This window comes from Cucurbita maxima, unplaced genomic scaffold (assembly GCF_002738345.1).
Source record: "Cucurbita maxima cultivar Rimu unplaced genomic scaffold, Cmax_1.0 Cma_Scf00013, whole genome shotgun sequence".
Classification (NCBI taxonomy): domain Eukaryota; kingdom Viridiplantae; phylum Streptophyta; class Magnoliopsida; order Cucurbitales; family Cucurbitaceae; genus Cucurbita; species Cucurbita maxima.
The window spans coordinates 1519548-1543506 of NW_019272029.1; the positions used below are offsets into that span (position 1 = coordinate 1519548).

General features: G+C 36.4%; 3 protein-coding genes and 1 long non-coding RNA gene across 6 annotated transcripts; 2 read left to right on the forward strand and 2 right to left on the reverse strand.

Annotated features, from left to right (window-relative positions):
• Positions 1-542: 542 nt before the first annotated feature.
• On the forward strand, positions 543-2512 carry LOC111488825 (LRR receptor-like serine/threonine-protein kinase ERL2). Its single transcript, XM_023136757.1, has 2 exons — positions 543-856; positions 983-2512. The coding sequence occupies exon 2, from the start codon at positions 1000-1002 to the stop codon at positions 2218-2220; it is 1221 nt and encodes a 406-aa protein (XP_022992525.1). The 5' UTR covers positions 543-856; positions 983-999; the 3' UTR covers positions 2221-2512.
• Positions 2513-4661: 2149 nt separating this feature from the next.
• LOC111488821 (LEC14B protein) lies at positions 4662-11570 on the reverse strand. 3 transcript variants are annotated; one of them, XM_023136748.1, is made up of 10 exons: positions 11388-11570; positions 10576-11091; positions 10128-10247; positions 9552-9629; positions 8998-9174; positions 7822-7899; positions 7330-7505; positions 6725-6883; positions 6383-6443; positions 4662-5092 (listed from the first exon to the last, which is right to left on the reverse strand). In XM_023136748.1, exons 2-10 carry the CDS (start codon positions 10999-11001, stop codon positions 4901-4903), a joined length of 1467 nt encoding a protein of 488 aa, XP_022992516.1. In that variant the 5' UTR covers positions 11002-11091; positions 11388-11570; the 3' UTR covers positions 4662-4900. The 3 variants fall into 3 exon arrangements, with proteins under 3 accessions (XP_022992516.1, XP_022992518.1, XP_022992517.1); XM_023136750.1 differs by having other exon boundaries at positions 10576-11130; XM_023136749.1 differs by having other exon boundaries at positions 10576-11144.
• A 1153-nt stretch (positions 11571-12723) lies between these two features.
• On the forward strand, positions 12724-13547 carry LOC111488849. The gene is made up of 3 exons (XR_002719280.1): positions 12724-12828; positions 12942-13042; positions 13140-13547. It is a non-coding gene; the product is annotated as an uncharacterized LOC111488849 (long non-coding RNA).
• Positions 13548-19783: 6236 nt separating this feature from the next.
• Positions 19784-22523, reverse strand: LOC111488829 (gibberellin receptor GID1B-like). The gene is made up of 2 exons (XM_023136765.1): positions 21914-22523; positions 19784-21306 (listed from the first exon to the last, which is right to left on the reverse strand). Exons 1-2 carry the CDS (start codon positions 21950-21952, stop codon positions 20317-20319), a joined length of 1029 nt encoding a protein of 342 aa, XP_022992533.1. The 5' UTR covers positions 21953-22523; the 3' UTR covers positions 19784-20316.
• Positions 22524-23959: the final 1436 nt, after the last annotated feature.

Here is a 23959-nt window from a genome sequence, read left to right on the forward strand (position 1 = left end):
TTTTCGTGACAAATTTGAACGGGTAACACGAGGATTTTCGATCCTTTGCTCTACCAACAACTGAGCAATACTGATCATTTCTTACCCATTATCCTTATTTATTTAAATATATAATGAGTTAATTTTGAGATATATATAGATATTTTATATTCATGTATAAAATTGAATTTATTCCAAAAAATATTAATTACTATTCTAGAAATGGAATAAAAATATATTTCAATCAATATGGTATTTGTTTTATGTGGTATTTGTTTTATATGGTATTTGTTTTATATAGTATTTGTTGAAGCATTTTCGATTCAATAGTTGACCAACGTGCATTTTCGCGTGACTATTATAAACTTAACGCCGTCAAGTCCACATCAACCAAAAGCTCACGGCCGTCACGCTCTTGACCTCTCTGTCTCTTCTTCCCCAACCAACCCACCATCTCCGGCACGTGACCACTGTCTCCAAAGCCTTAATCCAAACCTCCAGGCTCGGACAACCGTTTGCCCTCCAAACCTAAACCCCCTCAAATATAATAAACAAACAAATAAATGAATATTCGGCCATTAAAGAAAGGAAGAAGAGAAAAGCGTTTTTTGGTTCGTTTGGTGTTGCAGAGAACTGAGAGCGGCTGTGGCTGTAGTCATTGAATCTTCTCTCTCAAGCCATTAAAGTTCTTCCAAAAGCAAAGCCAGTATAGAGATTGGAGATTTTGATTTTAATTTTAATTTTTTTCTTCTTTTTTGTTTGAGGATTCTGTGATCTTTTCTCTGTTTGCGTCTTGTTGAAGCTAATCGATCTCGCGGTTTGGGAGTTCTTTTTGTTTTTGATCTCTTTTTTGCAGGTTTCCGCCATTAATATAGAGGTTTCTCACGAGATATCTCCTTCATTTTCAACCTATTGTTTGTTTATCACGGGAAAGAGTTCTTGAAGTATCCTGTTGGTTGCACTATTTAACTGTATTGTGTTTGTGTTGGTTTCTCTCTATCAGAGCTTGCTGTTGCTCTAATGTCGGAGGAGAAGAAGCAGAGGGATTTGAGGATGCGGATGAGAAGCTATGTTGTGATTTTGTTGTGTTTGGTGCAATGCTGTTGGTTTTCGGATGCGATTGTGGATCCGATTGATTTTTTGGCTCTGCAATCGATACGGAAGGGTTTGGAGGATTTGCCGGGTTCTAATTTCTTCGCGTCTTGGGATTTCACGGCTGATCCTTGTAATTTCGCTGGTGTTTTCTGTGATTCTGATAAGGTCGTTGCCCTAAACCTAGGGGATCCTCGTGCTGGTTCGCCTGGTTTGGTTGGCCGGATCGATCCTGCCATTGGCAAGCTCTCAGCACTCACGGAGTTCACCATTGTTCCTGGTCGAGTCTTTGGAGCTCTGCCAGAGTCTCTCTTCCAACTGAAGAACCTCCGTTTTCTCGCTATCAGTCGGAACTTCATCGCTGGTACTCTCCCGGCGAATCTCGGCGAGCTTCGGAGTTTGAGGACTCTGGACCTCAGTTACAATCAACTCACCGGAGAAATTCCTCGATCTATTGGAACGATCACGGAGTTATCCAATGTCATCCTCTGCCATAATCGCCTCACAGGTTCAGTCCCTATGTTTCCGTTCCGTAGCCTTAATCGTCTTGATCTGAAGCACAACAATCTCACCGGGCCTCTTATCCCGGACTCTCTTCCGCCTTCTCTCAACTACCTCTCTCTCTCATGGAACCGCCTCAACGGCCCCGTCTTCCGCCTCCTCAGCCGCCTCGACCAGTTGAACTACCTCGACCTCAGCATGAACCAGTTCACCGGAACCATTCCAACTCAGATCTTCAGTTTCCCGATCGTCAACCTCCAGTTGCAACGGAACCTCTTCACCGGCCCGATCCAGCCGGTTGATCAGGTGGCGATCCCGACTGTCGATCTCAGCTACAACCGTTTCTCAGGTCCAGTATCGGCAATGTTTTCCTCCGTGCAGAATCTTTACCTGAACAACAACCGCTTCACCGGTGAAGTTCCAAACAGCCTTGTGGATCGATTGTTGGCTGCGAATATTCAAACTCTGTATCTGCAGCACAATTTTCTGACCGGAATCGAGATCAATCCGACGGCGGAGATTCCTCTGAGTAGCTCCTTATGTTTGCAGTACAATTGTATGGTGCCACCAATACAGACGCCGTGCCCAGAGAAGGCCGGCAAACAGAAAACCAGGCCGACGGAGCAGTGCGGCGAGTGGAGAGGGTGAAATCTGGAAATTCACATACTACATCAGGGGCATAAGTGGAAGAAAGTAAGTAAAGGTGAAAAAAGAAAATGATTTTTTAAAATTATAAATTACATAGTTTTGGATAATTAATTAATGAATGTACACAAATCTCGGAGGGGGAGTGGTGTTTTTTTTACTTTTAAATATTCGTTTATTTGTTTGTGTTTAGGCTCAAAAATAAGAAAACTTCTTATTTATGTAATTGTTTTTGGAGGAAACCTATGAATGTTTCTCCAATTATATGTATAAATTTTGATTTATTTTATTATTATTTATTTTTTAAAACTCTCTTCTATTATCGGTTGAACGATGCTAAAGAGAAGAATTAGGGTTTTTTTTCTATGCATTTCGTTCCTAAACATTATTAAGGTCAATGTATAATAGACTCTTTTAATTTTTAATTTTATGTCTATCAGATTCTTAGATATTATAACTTGTCTGATTCATACTTGAACATTCAATTTAGTAAACATTTTAAAGTTAAAGTTCATGAATCTAATAAATACCCAACACAAAGATTAAAGAACTAACATGCAACTTAACATAAAATAAACGAGTTAAATATACCTTCTTTCCGTTCTAAAAAGAAGGTTAAGAGAGAAAAAGGGTTGAGGTTGAATAAATGGGACCATAATTATTAAGCGAAGATTCTTAATCGCTTAGAAAGTGAAAATCTACTTTACCTTTTATGTTCATAATTATTCAAAGGGTTCTTAATAATTTACAAAAGTTTCTTCCACAAGTAGGATTAGCGGGTCATATTCTATTATTAAATAAATAGTTTATCTTTTCATGTCTCGATGTTTTGTGTCTTTTTTTCCTTTCTAGTTCATTATAATCGGTTCTCATAACAATTTTGAGCTGCTCTTTGTCCCATAGTCCCATACAAGTGATCGTCTAACTTAATACTACTTTCATTAGCTACAAATAATTAAATAACGTTAATATGATTTCACTAACAGTCGCCTAAAAGAAATAAACGACACAAACTAACGTATTGAAAATCATTGCAAAGATATCACAAGTTTCAACCATACTGAATCGAAACCCGTAACATGTTTGTCGTGTATTATTATTCTTTGCTTTGCTTCACAAGAAATTTAAAACAAATGCAAATAATTGGTAAACCATTATAGTAAAGGCTTTTTATATTTGAAGTAGGAGTTGGACCAACTGCTATCAATTATCAGCACACTCAATAATGTGTGGCTCTTTCTTACAGCCTCCTCCTCAACCTGCTGCACAAAATTATTTGTCTCTTAAATTCTCATATTCAACACTTTTGAGTACCTTTGATGGAAAGTTAATATCGAGTGACCTGCGTACATCTTACGTGATAGGAGGGGCCTAGCTAGATAGATATTGAGTCTCGGGACCCTACTCGACTGCCATATAACAGCAATAATGATGGTAGCACGAGTTCGTTACCCATCAATAATTTAGCTAACCTTAATGAACTTATTAGATCCTTTTCTTGTGACAAAAGAGGACAAGACCATTTAATGAAGGTCACTAACTCGTACTGGTAGTCTAGTTATGTTTCCATAAATCTTTCTTTCTGAACAAATCATTCCGGTCACTTCATATCACCTCCATTTTCTCATCCATACATGTATCGTTCTAAATCTACCACTAGCAGATATTGTCTCCTTTGGCCTATTACATATCGTCGTCAGCTTCACGGTTTTAAAATGTATCTACTAGAGAGAGGTTTTCACGCCCTTATAAGAAATGTTTTATTCTCCTCTCCAACTGATGTAGGATCTCACAATCCACCCTCCTTGGAGGCCCAACGTCCTCGTTGGCACACCGCCCGATGTCGGGCTCTGATACCATTTGTAATGCTCCAAGTCCACCGTTTGCAGATATTTATGACGTAATGTCGTCAGCCTCACAGTTGTAAAACGTGTCTACTAAGGAAAGGTTTCGACACCCTTATAAGAAATGTTTCATTCTCTTCTCCGACTGGTGTGAATCTCACAATCCACCCCTCTTGGGGGCCCAACGTCCTCGCTGGCACCGCTCATTGTCTGGCTTTGAAACCATTTGTAACAACCCAACCCTACCGCTAGCAGATATTATCCGCTTTGACCCATTACCTATCATCGTCATCCTCATAGGTTTAAAATGCATCTGCTAAGGAGAGATTTCCACACCCTCCTAAAGAATGTTTCGTTCTCCTCTCCAACCGATGTGGGATCTCACAGTACAAGTAAAATGTAACAGAATCTCACCCAAATCTAACTTTCTACCATATTTTGAACAAATCTAACAATCTAGAAGTGGGTGGCACCGGCAGAAATAAGAACAATAATAATTCTATCCCTACTCTAAAAACAATAAAAGGTGAGAATTAAGAAGAAATATATTTCCACCATTTTGTTGATCATTATTCAACAAATTTATACACTATATATATGTATGTATGTATGTATGTATTATATCATATTATTCACATAGATTATAGACAGAAACATTATATCAAAGATTCGTCTAAGTAGAACCAACAAAATACTGCAACGGTGAGATATAAAATGCATACTAATTGCATCTTATTTAGAGTATGATAGGATGCATGCATCACAGAGCAAGATATACTGCATTTGCCAAGCTATAATCCACCAGAAAGAGCTTGCCTTACAGTTTTCTTCAGCAGTTTTCAATAGAAATGTCGCCTGCGGACTCTCTTCTTGTTCGGAGGAGTCGGTGCTTCACCGCTGCCTGGAAACTCCCATTTGACAACATCCCCATCCCATGAAGAGCTTACAAGCATGGGATATTGAGGGTGCCAGCTACAGTCTCTTACTGGTGATTTATGATGCTTCAGTGTTGCAACTAGATCTCCAGTTAACTACAAAGGACATAAGAACAACAAAGATAATGCTAAATAAAAATGTTATAAGATATATGGAATACAATTTTCTAGGACCAGAAATAGGTTAGCGGATGTATAATTTTTATACTCATTGTTCACAATCCAATGATTAACAAACAAAAAAAAACTATTTGTAACCGCTCAAAGCCCACCGCTAGCAAATATTGTCTTTTTTGAACTTTTCCTTTTGTGACCATCGTCCTCGCTGACACTCGTTCCTCTCCAATCGATGTGGGATCTCACAATCCACCCCCCTTCGGAGCCCAACGTCCTCACTAGCACACTACTCGATATCTGGCTCTGATACCATTTGTAATAGCCCAAGCCCACTGCTAACAGATATTTCCTCTTTGGGCTTTTCCTTTTGAGGCCCAGTGTCCTCGCTGGCAGTCGTTTCTCTCTCCAATCGATGTGGGATCTCACACTATTGATACTAATTAAATAGAAAATGATATTTCAAGAGTTTAAACACACAATCCTTGCTCTAAAACCATGATAATATAATAATGAACCAAAAACTTAGTAACACTCTCCTCGCTTGTGTTCAGCATAAGAAACAACAAGTGAGCTAACTAACAAAGAGTTCCGTAAACTTTAAGGTAAACCAGTGATTCAGCTATGACCCGTGTCCTAGAAAGTCAGCAAGAGATTTCAATGAAGCCAATAGACTTAGTCCACAAGCCAAGAAAGTTATGATCTGCAAATGACAACATTGTTGAATGGAAACCAAAAGAGCAAGTATTGAAATATATAAGCTAAAGCAGTACGGCAACTCCCAATATCCGGGAACTTAGAATCTGATAGGAATGTTATTGGGATATTAAGAGACTGTTAGTAATTAGACAGAGTTTATAAGAGAGTTTTGTTATAAATAGAGTGGTTTAGAAGATGAAGGCAGGCAATCCTGCGGTTGAATCAGAGCTTGAGTGATGTCAAAAGAGGGAGAGTCAAAGTACCTCACATTAATCTAATATATGTCGGGTTCTATCAGAACCGCCCTCTCGAGCATTCTCACTTAAGCATAAACAATTAAATCATTGCCTACCTTCCTCCCCTTCCACTCCTATGTATAACCAACTCCCTTGCATTTGCACATTAGTAGTAATATAAATAAATGTTTCCATGTGCGTGGCATCGGACTAATATTCTGATGTTATATTACTAAGGAGGGTCGGAGGTATAAATTAAATAATTTCCCGGCTCCGACGTCAACTTAAAACCTCACACGAAAATAAGATGCATATAAATAAATGTCAAATGACTTACCAAATCATAGATATAAACGCAAGAATTGTGAGATCCGGTGTAGATGTACTTCTGGCCGGTGCTGCAGAGGGGAAATAAAAATATAGTCTCAACTATTAACCATCTTCAATGTATCTAGCACGATAACTAGAAATTTGATTCACAATAAAATAAGGTCTATTGAAAAATGAAGCCGATATCGAATGAAATTAATACTTCCTTGAAACAAAGCTTAAATAGCATAGCACAAACTACTGCATAATGCAAAACTTCACAGGTAATATTTTCATGCAGCAGAGCAAATAGTTAACATCTTGGTCGTAATACAGTCATAAATGTGCAGTTGCAGCCACAAAAGCTCACCTAGATTCCGGGGAGAAATAACAACGGATAAGCGTTCGCAGGACTGAATGACCCTTGTATGTAGCAACAGATCGATCACGTGGATGCATCAAATTTTTTGCATGGAGTGGATAATCCATCCATCTATAGTCCCAATCATAGTTTCTGGGCCTATTGTAGCTGGAACAAAAGAGGAGGGTTGTTCATGAATGAAAAGAGTTTCCATTTTAGGAAAGATACCATACTTACTGTCTTCAAAAAACGAGCCGTCTTGCCATATTTCAACTTATAGGAAAAACAATTCAAATAAACTATCATTGTGGAGACCGAGATTTTTACTCCCTCTTAAGGTTCCTTACAAAACCGATACAATTTGATTTATTATTCGTGTTTTATTTTCAAGCCATGCATTGCATTAGACAACAAGCACACTTGTATTAAGGGGAAAAATCATAAGAACTCGTTTGAAATACAAAATAATTCATGATGGTAGAAGAGTAGTTACTCAGAGAAAACAAAATGACCCTCAGTTTCTTAGCATCAGATGAGAAACAAATACCCAGAATGACTAATAAGAAAAGGTATAAATATAGTGCATATCTAGAGAGTATCAAAAGGGTACGTACTGAGTAGCATTGTTGGACATCTTTCTGATATCCCAAAGTTTGATGGTCTGGTCTTTACCATTGGAAATTAAATATCGACCATCCCCACGACTATCAATGAATGTGATACCTTCGACATGTCCTTCTAGAATCCCTGCAGCCTTACCTTTAGATATAAAGCAGCGTCTGTCCCACACCTACAAAAATACATCTATCATTTTAATACAAGGAAAAGAACAAACTTCTCAAATATACAATCCTCGAGCCCGCACGCTTTCAGGATTAGCAAATAGTTAGTTGCATTAGGTGATTGAAACCATTGGGTTCGGCTAATTCCTAAGTTTTGGGAAAACTATGGTTGCAAGGCCTAAAGTCACTCCAAGATTCATGCAAGAAAAATTGGAAATTTGTTAAATAATGGAACAAAACATTCATACGCTTCCTTCTAAACTAAAGTGGTCAATCTTTGACAAAAAGTAGCAAAATGTCCTCGAAGTTGTAGCGGATTTGTACCTTACAGAAAGTATCATCACTTCCAGAATAAACCAGATGGCCACTTTCATCAGCAAAACACACAGTATTCACATCAGACTGTGCACCCAATAAGAGAAAACTTAGAATGCAAGGAAATTTTGTAATGAAACAATTAACAAAAAACTCAGCAGGTACATAATATGCAAAGATTCCTCCACAGGTAAGTAAGTTTAGCTCATGAAGATGATTAAGTGAAGTACAAGATAATATTTTTCGAAACAAAATAAAAGATGAATAAAACGCTGGGTGCAACAGAGAGAATTAGTATATGAACTGGTAAGAATCCTCTTGAACTTACCAATTCTTTGTCTGCTTCAGAAAGTTTCTAGCCTATATAAGGTCAGTAGATGTTGGGAGAAATAGTTAAGGATACTTCAAAACAAATAAAAATAGAAGGGAAAGGAAAGACAAGAATAAAAGTATGTTTTTTTTTGCAACAATACTTAAAAACAAAGAACAGCCTTCAGAAACTATTCCAAAAAAAATGATTCGGGAATACACACGAAGTTTCCATCATAAACATGTTTCTAACCATGTCGGGAGACCAAACTGATCTGGAAAATTACATGAATACTGTATAGGATATTCAAATTAGACACACGTTGACAGGAAGGATTAAGACTGTCAACCATATCACCAATCATCAAACCATCTCCCAACCAGTGACACCAGACAAACTGTCTAGTAGTAAATGGACAAAGGAATTCAGGTTGTTGCTCTTTTGTGGATGTCATCTTACAAAAGAAAGTTTGGAATTATTCAGTAGTTCGAATATAGAACTTCAGTAAGTCTCGCAATTCATTGCAAGATGTACTTTTCTGCATAAATTTGAGGTTAGGTAGCCTATCAGGTCAACTCTAGAAAACATACATGTACCTTAAACAATAAAGCCAATAAATTAGATAAATCAAAGAGCAAGGGAGAATGAAAAGTTCTTCTTTCTTCATTTTTTTTTCCTAACAATTGGATATCACAGATTTTTACGAATACAAGAAATGTAACAGTTTGAATCATTAAAATGCCTAAAGTTATTTCTTTTTTTTTTTTTTTTTTCTTTGCATGCACTAACAATAAAGCAAAATATTGGGAAAAAAAAAACTCTACAGGCACATGAGGCATATTGTGTAAATACTAGAGAATGATTTAGAACATTACTCTGTGAGCCAAAATTCGAAGCGAAAGCTTATTAGTTTCAAGATCGTAGACATATATAGAATCATCGCTACTTCCAGCAACAAGTTCTCGTCCATCTGTTGAAAATTTCACAGAGAAAATTCCAAAAGAATCTCTTCCATCACCATGTGCACAGAAATCCAATCCCTCATGAACCTCCTGTATCGTTTTAATATGAAAATGAAGCAAGAAAATTAACATTGAGAAAAGGGTACTCAATATGACTAATGAAAAATCCAGATTTCCTATAGTCTTAGAAGTTCAATAAGGTCTCAGATAGTAGAGAGATGCCAACAACTAAAGTAGACTTATATATATATATATATATATATATTCTTTTTGTAGCTAAGATACTTCCAACATTCCAAAGTACATTAGCTAAACAGTCAAAGTACGGAGAATCACAGTCAATAAAACAAGAGGTTGGCCAAGGATTTATGCCATTACATAATATGAGTTATATAGCATCAAAGAAATATATTTCAATCCACGATATCAACTGAAATTTCAGATTTTAGTAAATTTTGAACCCATACCGTAATATTTGCCAGAGACTCTGTTTCGGCGGATGACACGTTAACAATGTGGATGATTGGTGACATGCTGGCATAGACCTTAAACAACAAGACCAATAAATTAGATTATTCAAAAACAATGAATAATAAATTCATCCTAAAACATCAAAAGGATGCTTTTCCATCATGATAATGCTACTATTCTTTCAATGGGGTTTCAGCCAATTGTTAAGAAACAAGGTTTTCAACCCAATCACGAACAACCAAAATTCCGTAATCTTGTGATTTTATGACCAGACATGTACATTTGTAATTTATCAAAATTAACCAAGCAAAATAAACAAAAACCTTAGCAACCAAACAGTAACACGTAAAGACATGCAAGAAGATTTTTAACTAAGTTAATTGAAAATTCAAGCACAAGAATCTGCGAATTAAGACATGCAACATATTACAATTAATAATTACTTATTCCCAAACAAATGTTAGATAACTAGAGAAGATAAATAGCCAACAAGCTATTCTATAATGCCAAAGTGCAACAGAAGCAGATACCTAAGGCTTGATACACATACAGTCTCTCGAGTAAACACTTACAAGGAAATGCTGGTCAGGAGAAAGTGATGTATCAGTAATTGTCCACCGCAAACTTTTTGCAAGAATGTTCTTTTGAACCTTCCACCCATTATCCACATTATAAATTCTAATGTGGCTCCCCTGCCAACAAATGTCCTCGTAATTAGTTAATAGCTACAGTACAAGGTAATAATCTCCCACGAGCCAATTTTTCGACAGAGGAAATATAGACACTACAAGGATTATGCACATTTAACTCATTTATGAGAACTAAAAACAGGAAAGGAACAACACAGATAATAGTACAATTAGGACAAACGAAAAAGATCAAAATTATTAAACAAAAAATAATAAGTTATAGAGAGAGAGCTACAAAGCTAAATTTTGTTCTCCAACTGACCAAATTTGATCCGAAGCCACAACGAGATTTCAAATATTAACATTTAATACAAGGGTTGCTCGGAGGTACCTGAAATCCTGCAACAAATAGAGAACCATCTGACGAAAACTGCGAGACATAGGCTCGGCTCGTCATTTGGTCCACAAGCCATGGACCATTAACAGGCAAATATCTGCTCAAAATGTGACAACAATCTCCAGCTGAGAACCTTCCCTTCCCTGAATAGTTACATTCCCGGCCCGCCAACATTTTTACAGGGGAAATATATACCTCCCGCTTCCCAGGCAGTACTTGACTCAAATGTGAACTAGGCCCTGATTTCATTCTAGTAAGCTGTGCAATTTCATCATCTAAATAATTCAAAGGCTTATTGGACACTTGACCTTCAACCGCTGCATTGATACTCATGTCGCCATCACAATCAGAACCAATCTCTAGTCTACTCAAAGCGTAACCCATATCACCAATGGTGTCCCAGCTTGGGATACCATACATCTTAGTTCAAGAACACCCTATAATATGTCGATGGCCACACTCGTAAAACTTCAGATTAACCCTCATCTGAACCCCGACTTCATTCCATAGCTGTTTCCCACAACCCAGAAACAAGAAAACCCAAATGATCTGTTAAGAAATTGCTGGAAATTACGTCAAAAACAATTAAAGCTCAATCAGGTCCCGTAAAAATAACCCATAATCCCAAATCCCAATGGGCAATCTACTAATATCAATAACTTAGCCCCTCGATTGACATTCTTTCACACTAGAAAATGAATTTATTCATACAAGTTGGGTTAAATTCAATTCAATTCTAAGAGCTGACGAACATCAAACAACATGCATATAACTCGCAAGGAGGAAGAAGGGGAAGAAAACCTAACCTGTGTGGTGGGAAAGAGATGGATTGTGCGAGGAAGAAGATAAAATATCAGTTCATGAGTTGAATTTCGTATGGGAATTGGATAATGAATGGATATTAGTAGTGGGTATGGGCGAAATGGGTAGGTGTGCTGTGGACGATTAATAACTCCTCGTTCCTCGCGTTGAACAAGCGCTTTGTGAATTTTCCATTTCTCTTACCATTTTTGTTTCTACTTAAATTGCCTTCTTATCAAATTAATTTTTTTATTTTTATTATTTATATTATATATATATATATATATATATATATATATATATATATATATATATATATGTGTGTGTGTGCGTGTGATGAAATTTTAATGAATATTCTTGAAAAAAAAAACTATAAAATCGAAAAAATATTAATTCCTTCTTTATGTCGTGGTCAAGATCATTGAACTTGACCAAACGTGTCATGTCGGCGTTGGTAAGTGTCTATGACACATGATTAGGGAATGACGTGGTGCACTGTTGGCTATCATGTTTTGTGATAACGCAACCTTCATGTCTATAACTATAATGTTATTTTGTGTTCCTTGTCATATTGTATTGCTTATAATAGAAGGTTGTTGTGAAAGACTATGGCGTATACCAAATTGCTACCAAAGTCAAATCTCGAGATTTTCGAGTTTAAAATTCAACGACAAAATTACTATTAAATGTTCATAATACGAGATGATACTATTATGCCCAAATAAAGAGATTCTAACCCGACTCATCCCAACCCTATTCAATTCCATCCAAACGACTCCTAAAAATTAAATTACAAGTTTGAGTAGTTTTTTTTTCTCTATTTGGTTACGGGCCTTAAAACGTCCTATTTAAAATTTTTGAGTTTGCGTCCAATCTGGATTTGTGTCATAAACTTTATCGGATATTTAAATTTTTAATTTTATATCAAATAAGTGCGAGCTTTTAGTCTAATAGATCATTAGTAAATTTTTGAACGTGCATATTTATGTTTATTAGCCGACTAAATTTTTAATTGGATAGATTATTAATATTTTTGTTTATTACCGGACTAAATTTGAAATTTGATAGATTATTGACTTATTTTATATTTTAAATAATTAAAATATATTCGACAAATTTAAAAGTTTATAGTATTATTAGCCATACATTTTAATTTTAATTTTATATTTAAGAGACGATTTTATTTTATAAATTTTTAATATGTCAGAGATATTTGATATTTTTAAAATTAACAAATTTATTAAACAAATTTGAAAATGGAAAGAAAAGAGAGTAAATGGATTATTATTATTATTATTATTATTATTTTTTTTTTTTTTTTTTTTAAGGAATTACGCGGGGTGCGGTCGGAAGAACTGAACGGGCCATTTTTGGCTTCGCGCGTACCATTTTCATGTTGCTCTCTTCTCTTCTCTTCTCCTCCACCAATAGAGCTGGGCTGAAGAGGTGAGCGTTTCTTCTTCGTCTTTGCTGAATATTGTTCTTTTCGGAAACGTAAATTTTGGTTAACGATTCGTTTGTTTGTGTTTTTATTTTGTAATGGACATTGTTGCTTATAGCTGTGGCCGTTCATTTGAGCAATCAGGAATCTCTGCACTTCCGTTCAATTCTTTTGTGTATTTCTGGAGCAGCAATTGAGCGATCAACATATTCATCTACGGTAACAGTTCTTTCCATCCGTTTCTGGATTTCTTTTTTGTACTTTTGGCTGTTTAATCAGATAGGAATTTTTTACTCTTCCTCTGATTTGATTGTAGATGCTTTATTGTTTGGTTTCATGAATCCCTGGGATGAGGATCTGGAAGCCTGTAAAGATGAGTTTTGATGAGTTTGTCTAGAATGGAGCTCATTGTTTTATGACCAGCGCTGGGTAAGTTCTCTTTGGACCCTCGTATTTTTCCCCAGTCTGATGTGCAATTTCTTTTGGGACCACAATGAAATGATTACATAGCTACTCCACTTGAATTTAGATCATATATCACTTGTGGCCAAAAAGCTGATTGGATCCACATTATCAATGCCTGTTGCTTTCAAGACTTGCAAATGGCGAGCATGTAAAATGAATAGACTAGATACTGTAAAGAACCAGTGCAAGATGTCACATTCACATCGGTTGTCTATTGTTTCTCTCCATTTTAGACAAGTTATTCTATCTTTGTATCATCTATGTTCTCTCTCTCCAATTTGGCTAGATGGGCAAATAGATAAGATAACATTGTTTAGAGAAGTGGGTATGTAACAGCCCAAACCCACCACTAGCAAATATTGTCCACTTTGGCTCATTATGTATCGCCGTCAACCTCACGGTTTTAGAATGCGTCTACTAGAGAGATGTTTCCACACCCTTTTAAGGAATGCTTCGTTCCCCTCTCCAACTGCCGTGGGATCTCACAATTCACCTCCTATGGGGGGCTAGCGTCCTTGCTGGCACAATGCTCGGTGTCTGGCTCTAATATCATATGAAACAGTCAAAACTCATCGGTAGCAGATATTATCCGTTTTGGCCTATTACGTATCGTCGTCAGCCTCACGGTTTTAAATTGCGTCTAATAGGAAGAGATTTCCACACCCTTATAAGAAATGTTTGGTTCCCCTCTCAAGCTGATGTGGAATCTCACAAGTAATTTACCCTATTTTGAATTCTAGAGGTTCAGTTAAATTTCATATATTCAAAGTCCTTTGTCATTCTTAAGAGAATACTTTATTCAAGTAAAAATAACCAAACTTAGTTCGTATGGCAAACACAATTTCATCCTCCTAGCTCGCCTTTCATTTTGGCATTTGAATGTCCACTTTCTGCCTTTGTCTTCTTGAGGAGATAATGAAAGAAAGAGTGTACCTCAATCATTCGATTAATTGCAAAGCATGATTGTAACGATTGAAAGTTATTGCTAGCAATAAAAATCTTTCCGTTCGATTATGATTGGGTTATATTGTTCCCAATGCCATGGAGGCATGTGTAAAGTATCAAACTTCCTTTCTTCCTCTTTCCTTTTCTTTTAAAAAATTAACATGTCCTCCTCTCTCCTTTTTGGACTGCGAAAGCTATTAGAATGGTTTAGTGCTTCCATCTGTAATTTTGTTTGGGGTAGTATAGTCTATCAATCCTTTTTGTAATAGCTTATGGATACGAGAGAAAGTGACCCTCGAGCAAAAACTCACCAATTAACTATTAGATGACTTATTTTGGAGGGAATGGAATTTTTCGAGCAAGCATGAGCTATTAAAAACACTAGTTTGAAAAATTATTGGTTTGCCTATCATAGTCAGCAACAATCATTAAAGCTACTCACTTTCTATTTCTAACTTGTCTCTTTATCACTAATGAACGAGCCATCTTTTTTTTTCTCTTCTTTCTCTTTATAAAAAAAGTAAATGAGATATCATGAGTCTAGCAACAAATGGCTAATTTCTATATCATAAATAATTGTAAATCAATAGATTTTGTATGCATGAATGCTTCTGAAGTTCGCTTGGCAGTGTAGGAAGTTGAGATTGGCTGAATTGCCAAGTAATAGGCTGAGCTTGCTAAATATTTAACCAACAAGTTAAGTTTGATGAACTTGGTCGTCAACATGTAGAGTATGGAAGAACTTTCACCAAATTCATAAAAAGTTCATGTAGTAGATTGCAGTTCTGTTTCTTGATTTTCGTTGTGTCCTGCGGTTTCAATTTTGCACATGCTGTTCTATGTTCTAGTTCTAGGTTATGCTTTTGGACCTAATCCTACTAGGTGATTTTGGTTGCAACTTGTGCTTCTAGTTCATGATTTTACTCTGCTTCATTTTGGTGAAAGTGACTGTATGGTTTTGGACCTAATTCTAGTTTGTGAGTGTAGTGGTAATAGTTATAGCATATAGTTTTGGATATATATACACATATGTACGTTTGTTATTACTAATGATACATAGCTCTAATCCATAAGAATAAGATGTAAAAGGTAATTAGAGAAGTCCTTGGAGGCCAACATCGGGATAGAGGCTCGACTTAGCTAACGACCAAACCTCAGTATGACCTCAAGTTACCCAAACTTATAGGGGGAGTGAGGATGCATTGTCGTTGTAAGGCGAGGTGGGGTATCATTATTTTGGGCTTTGGGTACACTTAGGCTCTAGGTGAATTGTGTTGCTAGGGCTCATGGGTAGGAGAGTGTGAGATCCCACGTCGGTTAGAGAGGGGAACGAAACATTCTTTATAAGGGTGTGGAAACCTCTCCCTAGCAGAGACGTTTTAAAAACCTTGAGGGGAAGCCTGAAAGAGAAAACCCCAAAGAAGACAATATATGCTAGCAGTAGGCTTGGACTGTTACAGAGAGGTTACCAGCTCTCTCGAAAGTTGGTGAGGTCTGATTTCTGTTTGGTTAATTTCTGACTTACCGTTGCTTGTAATGGTTGGTAATTTCCAGTTAGTATCAATAGAAAAGTAGCCCCCCTATTCGATCTGCATCCGTGTTGTTTAGCTTGTTGCAGGCTCTAGTATAGAGGGAAATTCCTAACAACCTTCTCCCAAGCTCTCCAAATCGTTATAAAACTTTATTCTTCCTTTCAGGCCAAAGGCCCAAAGAACTGCAAAGAAACCAACCTGCCACAAAAGGAAGAATGCCTTCAAAGAAACTGATAACCCAACCCATATGGGTTGGGTTATAGATTGAGCGGTTTTCAAGTTGAACTAATCAAACTTGTGATAATAGATAGCCATGAAGTTCATGAATTTATTGTTAACCCAAAATTCTTAAGCTCATTTATATTTATAACCCAAACCCTTTCTATAGAGTATATTAAAAGCTAGGTAGGATGGCAATTTTGGGTTTTCATTAAAACTCGGTGAACTAAACCAACCCAACCATAATTTTTATGGGTTTGTTTGAGTTGGGTTAGATTATTTGGGTTATCAGGATCTACAACCCGAACAACTAGGGCGGGTCTAAAATATCACAAAAACCATACCAACTCAGTACTACTAGCACACCTTTCCTCTAGTCTACCAATTTGATCAGAGCTTTGGAAGGCAAGGACGAAATTCATATTATTGGTTATACACCAAGTCATACGAAGGATATAAAAGAACTTCCAAAAAAACAAGTAATCTATGGATTCTTCCCTGCTATTACAGTTCAAGAAACTTAGGTCATTGATAGGTCACTCATGGACCTCGAAATCAGCACGAGGCTCATGTCAATATCAGTTTGGAGGAAGAAACTACATTATAATGGATCAAATAGAAGATTTCTGACTTAATACAGTGATAATTTGTTAACTCGCTACATAACTCGGAAGTTGAAGGATTCAGTAAATTTCATAATTTTGAGAATTTCTGTGCAACTTAAAGAAGTGAACACATTATTTAATATCACTATTCATAACTTCGTAATGTTGAGAACTATGAACACAAGGAAGACCTCGATTATGTAAAAGAAAAAAGAGGTCATTTCTCCAAAGTAACTTTGGAAAAACAACCTTTTTCTAGATGTCTCTTCACCAAAGTCTCTTTCTAGAACAGTCTGAAACAATCTCTAACTTCCCAATCTTCAAGAAAAAAAAACATAAATCAACAAAAACTTATGGTTTGGTAGAATGAGGACATCAACCATCTTTGTTTTTGAATTATTTGGCCATAAGAATAATGAACGGGCTATGGAATTCAAAGCCACAAAATGACGGGAAAGTGGGGGAAAAAAAATAAAACACAAAACCAAAGGGAATCCCTTTCTTTTAATGTCAAAACCCCACTTTTGTCCATTCATTTTCCCTCTTCAAAAGGGGTTCAAGTTCATGAACCTCCCTCAAAAGTCAACCTATGTGAACAATTGTTCATTCACTTTTAGAGACGGAGGGTCCACCTTAACCTTCTTTGTCGTTTTCGCGTTCTAGATTTTCCTCAATTTTGTAGATTTTTTAATCATTTGTTACGTTTGGGATTGAAAATTCTAGGATCGCTAGCATTGTGTTTGGATGGTGCAAGAACGAAGAAGAGTTAGGAACTAGAAACTTAGGTAGTTTATCTTATGTTTATTTGGTTTGTAGATTTATATATTGGAGCCTAAATTGGGAGTTTTATAAGCTTGAGCTTGTGTAGCTCGAGGGTTAGTTAACTTTGGATAAGTATATCTATATATTGAAATACATGAGTTTCGTTTCTTAACGTTGAGCTATACAATTTATGAGCAAAACTGACATGAGTATTGCTCAAATGGTTAAAATGTATGAAATTTTCTCTGATGGGGGGTAGGTTTGAATTTTCCTTCTATTGACTATAAAAATATTATAAGAAAATGCTCCCTCAAATTTTCTAAATTATATTTATGTTAGGGTTTCCAAGAACTCGAGCTCTCTTAATAGCTAATACAATGTTCCATATCCATTCCTAAAAGCTTTTTAATAAATGCTTTGACTATAGAACCTTCCAAAGAAAAGTAGGACGTGTCGGTCACATAGAAGTTTTTAGCCTTATACGTTGGTCCTTGCATATTCACATGGGATTCCACGTACCCTAAATTCAAGTTTTAGTGTAAGCTAATGATATTTTTGGCTATCGGACTCTCGCCATTAGGGTACAACACTTCATCGTTTTGCTTAGCAGCACGGCGCTTATATTGTTCTCCCACAACCCCATTTTCACGGTTCAGGCTACTCCCATTTCGCTTGCTTGTTTCCCTTTTATTTTTTAGCTACTAAGATATTTCAGTTCATTAGATTGTCTCTACCTATCTACTCATAGATTCAGCATTAGTTTGAAAGGGCTTTTGTTGTACTAAAAAAAAAAAGAACAAACAAATGAATTCTCTAGTTTCCATAGCTCAACAGGAACAGAAAACTTAATTCGTGACGTTTGATCAATCATGAAAACTAAAGTGAAACTAAACCATAATCATACAATTGAACACATTCAAGAAATCCAACCTTGGAAAAAGAAAAGAGAGAAATTAGGTAAAATAGGAAGTAATAATTAAGGGGAAAAAGCATGTTTTGTTCCTAAGACAAAGGAAAAAAAATGTTGGTGAAGGACAAAGGAAAGAAAGGCAAAGGGGAAAGGAATAAAATGTCAAAAGTTGGAACTTTTGGGTTTGAAATTTGAATTATAATAAAAGTTTAAATGATTTCCCATTGTGATTGACAGATTTGCAAAACATAAGCATATATTCTCTCTCTCTCTCTTTATCTATCTAAATAAAAAATCTAATTATTATTATTATTATTATTATTATTATTATTATTATTAAAAAATTAAAATAAAGAAGTCAAATATTTTATTGTATGTTTGGGACAAGATTCCATCATGTCTTTGTCCAAAAGCTTAGCTGTTCCAATCTTTTCCAATGCCCAGTCCAACACTTCAATAACCAATCCCTTTCTTTTCAATTTTCTATTTTATCCATTTTTTTCCCTTCAAATTATATATTATATCATAATAAAATATTATTACTTTCCTTTTTCTTTCAAACGCCACTTAGTATAATTCACTTTGCAAAAGAATTCAACCGAGCGCTTCAAACGCTCATTCTAACCAATCGACCTCATGGGTTTAGAGCTTCTTGATTTTGAACCCGTGTCCCTAACAGGCTCTCGATGTTGATTGAGATAGGGTGACCAATGAAAAGGAGGTTTGGGGAGTTTGATGCTATCCCAAATTCCAAACCCTCTTCCTCCTCCCTCCTCCTTCCTTTTAGGAATAGTGTACAAGGAAATGACAAGAATGATCAAATCAATGTTTGTAGGATGGTGAAGTCCATGATTAAGACATGGTCTCCAATCATTATTGGCCGCAAAGTTTTATGCTATTTATGGATGAGACGTGGGCAACCCATGTCCCTTTGAGAAGATTGAGAGAGAAATCACTAATCTTCTCATTCAAATCCTAAAGAATCTATCGTTATCCCTTTGTTTTCAACTATTGCATGTGTAATAATCCAAACCCACCGCTACCAGATAAACTATCATCGTCAGCCTCAAGATATTAAACGCATCTATTAGAGGAGAGGTTTCCACATCCTAATAAAGAATCCTTCGTTTTCTTCTCCAATGTAGGATCTCACAATCCACCCCCTTCGAAGCCCAAGCTAGCACACCGTCCAATGACGTTGATACCATTTGTAACAACCCAAGCCCACCACCAGCAAATATTGTCATCTTTCGCCCGTACCCTCAACCTCACAGTTTACTAACGGTGGGCTTGAGCTGTTACAGCACGTGTTCAAGCAGATACTTACACTCATCTCACGTAACTTTGTCTAACTAAAGACTCTACAACAGTACAATACTCAAAATCTAGCGTGACATGCAATTAAGTAGGATCATAACGTCTAAAAAAACGAGAAATCTGTGTGTTCTATCTATGTAAAACCTATCATACTCGAAATGAGCTACAAACACTTCACCACACAAAAGAAGAAATGCACAACAGCTAAAAGAGAAGTATACAAACATAAGCCTTTATATTTCATCTCTAAACCCACATGTATAACATACAATTCACAAACAAGATGAACCATAACCCTAAACCTGTGTGAAAAATTAGTGCTTATAAATCAGAATGCCCATAGTTTGTTCATCAAAAGATTCATAAACCAACAAAAGTTACCCCTACACTTCACACACTCACTTGTTTGATGGCTGGAAGAGTCAAGCAGGCAAACTTTTAAGGCTTCTTGGCATCTGAACTTTCTGCTCTTTAAGGCTCCTCATTCTTCTCATATCAGCTCCTGAGTATCAATAAGCAGCAGCAAAGAAGCAGAAATAACTGTATATCATATATATATATATATATATATATATAACTACAAAGCATTACAACAAAAGAAAGAACAGAAACCCAAGTCATCTGTGTGAAAGCCTGTGTTAGGTGTAGCAGCTTGCTTTTGTTCTTGTTTTTTTTTTTTTTTTTTTTTTTTTTTTTCATTTTACTTGGGTAGGAAAGTTAAGTAGCTGTATGAACAGTTCAAGGGTTGATAAAGTTGTCTATCTCTTCCATTAGACAGTAGAAATGTTCATTGTTTGGCAAGAAATAGAACCCGATTGTCGCCTGCTCGAGGAAGAGAAGTTTCACGTCGTGACCGGAGTTTTTGAGGCCTTGCACGTATGCGAGTTGCCAATCTTGCATCAGGTCCAGACCAGCGACAACGACGAGACTTTTCGGGAAGTTGATTCCCTCTAGGCTTTTGGCTTTGGGGCCAAAAATGTTACAAGCTGGGTGATCTCTGTCTTCTCCCTCAGGGAGATAAGCTTTCCAGTACCAATCTCTGTCTTGAATGGTTACGAAGTATTTACCGTCGAGTTTCTTCTCTGATTCGGTTCTCTTTTCGCCCCCGAACATCGGGTGAAGAAGTATGTTGCCTAATACTTCGATGTCTTCCTCAGCTGCCCTCGCTGCAACATGATGAGCTATGTTGCCACCAGAACTATCACCAGCTAAATACACATGAACCTTAGAATCCTTCCCACTTTGAAGCCATTTCTTTGATTTCACCCATTTGAGTGCAGTCCAGCCATCTTCATATGCACATGGATATCGAAATTCAGGCGATCGACGGTAGTTAACCGAGACAACAACCACCTTGCAGACACTTACGATACGGCGGCAAAAGGTGTCGTAAATAGCACTGTTGGCTGATGAATGAGCAAAGCTCCCACCATGAAAAAACAGGATGACAGGTACAACTTTTGACTTGCTTAGAGGCTTCTCAAGATCAATGATGCCCCAGCGAGCTTCATTATCTGGGGCCGGCTGATAAACTCGGTTGAGAAGGCCAGAAGCTCGATCGACATTATCGAATGAGAAAACCCCATCAACTGGATTCACATTGGCTGGAACTTTGCGCTCGAGATACTCCGCTAACTCACGGTTGAAGGTGCCATCAGAGCGGCGGAGGATGGTGTAAGCTAGCTTGAAATTAGATATGAGCACCCATGTGTTCAAAGGAACAACCCTCTGCATCAACAAAGATCAACCCAATGAAGAAAAGTAAGAGATAATTAGATAAACCCAAGCCAATATCAAGGATGAACATGATTATTCTGAAGAACAATGTAACGGTCCTAGCCCACCGCTAACAGATATTGTCCTTTTTGGGCCTCCTAAAATGCGTCGGGCCAGGGAGAAGTTTCCATACCCTTATAAAGGGTGTTTCCTTCTCCTCCCGAACCAGAAGTGGAATTTCACAAACAATGACATAATCTCCAAGCATTTCAGCAGCAAATGCAACTAAGAATCCATCAAAACATACCACAAATACACTCACCAGCTCACTGTTAGCCAAAAACCATCGTGAACACTTCAAAACCAGTCAAGTAGTTCACAGAAAGCATCCAAAAAACCTCTAGAAGTCAAACAAAGTGCTCAAATCTTCAACACAAAAACTTACCAAAAACTCAGCATACAAGCAAGAGAGCTTAGAAACCCAAAATCATAACCATTAAAAGCAATGGAAAAAGCTACAAAACAAGAACAGAAGAGACCCCATAAATGAAACCATTAAAACCCAATTCAAAATCTAGCAAATAGACAGCAAATGAACACAGATTACGAAACAAAGTACCTTAGATTCATTAAGATTGACTTCATTACTCCCAGCCATCTCCTCTTCTATCAAAAACCCAAAACCCAAAACCCAAGAAATCAATGAAGCGTCAAGAACACAGCCAGTGATCTCCACTCAAAACAGCATCAAAACCCCTCTAATTCAAAGAAACAACAAAATGGGTAGAAATATAGCGATGATTGAAGACGAGAAAACCCCTTTAAGCAGTGGTTTCTGATGAACAACACCCTTTGTTACAGAAACAAGGAGAACAGAGAAGGGCGATAAAGGGGCAGGGAGATCAAGGGATAATAGAGAAGAAAGAGAAAGGGCGTTTGATGGTCAAAATCGCAAAGGGGGGAGAGAAACGACGGTGGTGGACGGAGACGAGAGAGACGACAAATCGGGCGGCCGAATTGAACTGTTCACAATGGACCTACCATTCCAATATATATATATATATATATATATATATATAAATCCCCAAAAATGTGTTCTCGCTTTATTCTCTCCTCCTCCTCCTTTAGCGCAATATTTAAAATGTGGGTGTTCTTTGTCTCGTTGAGGAAGGGCTGTTTTGGAGGAAGAAGAAGAAAGAACAGAAGGGGTTTTGGAGGTCAGTCAATTTTAGTGAAAATGGAAAGGTTCCAAGGGAAGAATGGGCTAATGCCAAATGTCAGACCCATTTTCGGATTTTTTTTATTATTATTATTTTTTTTTTTTTTCTAAAGCAGGGGCGTCGTCCATAGATTATGGATTTTTTTTTTTTTTTTAATTATTATTTCACTATTTACATCCACTTTTGAAAATTTTATCCTATTTTCTTTTTGGAAAAATTCAATTAGATAAATAATGGGTTTTTTGGGCGGTAAATTCTTAAATGAATAAAGTGTTTTTTTTTAATTCTTAAAAAAACAAATATATTTTAATTAATCAATTTAGATTATTTATTATAAAATATTTTCATGATTTTTTAAAATATATATATTAGAATATAATGAATGGTAGAAAATTTTCGTTATGGGAAAAATAAATTAATATTTTGATTATTTATTGAATTAATCTCTTTTTTATAATTAGATTTTTTTTTATTAGGGCTTTAAACTTTTCTTTTCTTTTTTTTCTATTTATTGTTGATCTCGATTGACTCATTAATTTGATTGATATACGAAGAATTATCAAATTTTTTCGAATTATTTTTTTTTTTTAACTTTTAAAATTTTCAATCTCATCCCGCGAGGAAGTGGTACGAGGATTTAAATCTTTAGTTTAAAAAAAAAAGTGTATGTATTAAATATTATTGAGTCATGCTCGTATCGACATCACTATTCCAACAAGCGTATATCGTTAATAAACGTATCATCACTACCTCAACATATCCTAGTTGTAACGAGGGCTTGAGATAGTAATACAAGTATCACTAGCACTATTTAATAATACTAGAAAATATGTGGCAATATTAGAGTATATGAATGTGTGAGATCTCACATCGTTTGGAGAGGAAAACTAAGTATTCCTTCTACGGATGTGGAAACCTCTCCCTAATATACGTGTTTTAAAGCTGAGAGGCTGATATGTAACCGACCCAAGTGAAGAATATTTGTTAGCGGTGAGCTTCAACTGTTACAAATGGTATCAGAACTAGACATCAAGGTGGTGTGAGGGGAACAAAACATTTTTTATAAAAGTGTGAAAACCTCTACTTCATAGACACGTTTTAAAAACGAGCACCGGACAAAATAGGTAAGTTGTGGGCTTTGGCTGTTACGTAACGATAATTTTAAGGTAATTTGATTTTGGATAATTAATATGTTTTATATATATATAAATAAAGTGTTTTTTTTTTCGAATTTTATTAATAATAAAAAGAAAAGGTGGAGACAGTTTCCTGCGTGCGGCCAACGCCAAAGCACGTGGCGACAAGGGGTTCCGTCTGGACTCATTTTTGCCAAACCCACCAGCTCGTCAACTTTAAATTTCCGGAAATACCCTCAAGATTTTTCTAAAACTACTAAAATGCCAACGAGAGCGACACGTGTTTTGTCCTCTTCACAAAGCGCGTGA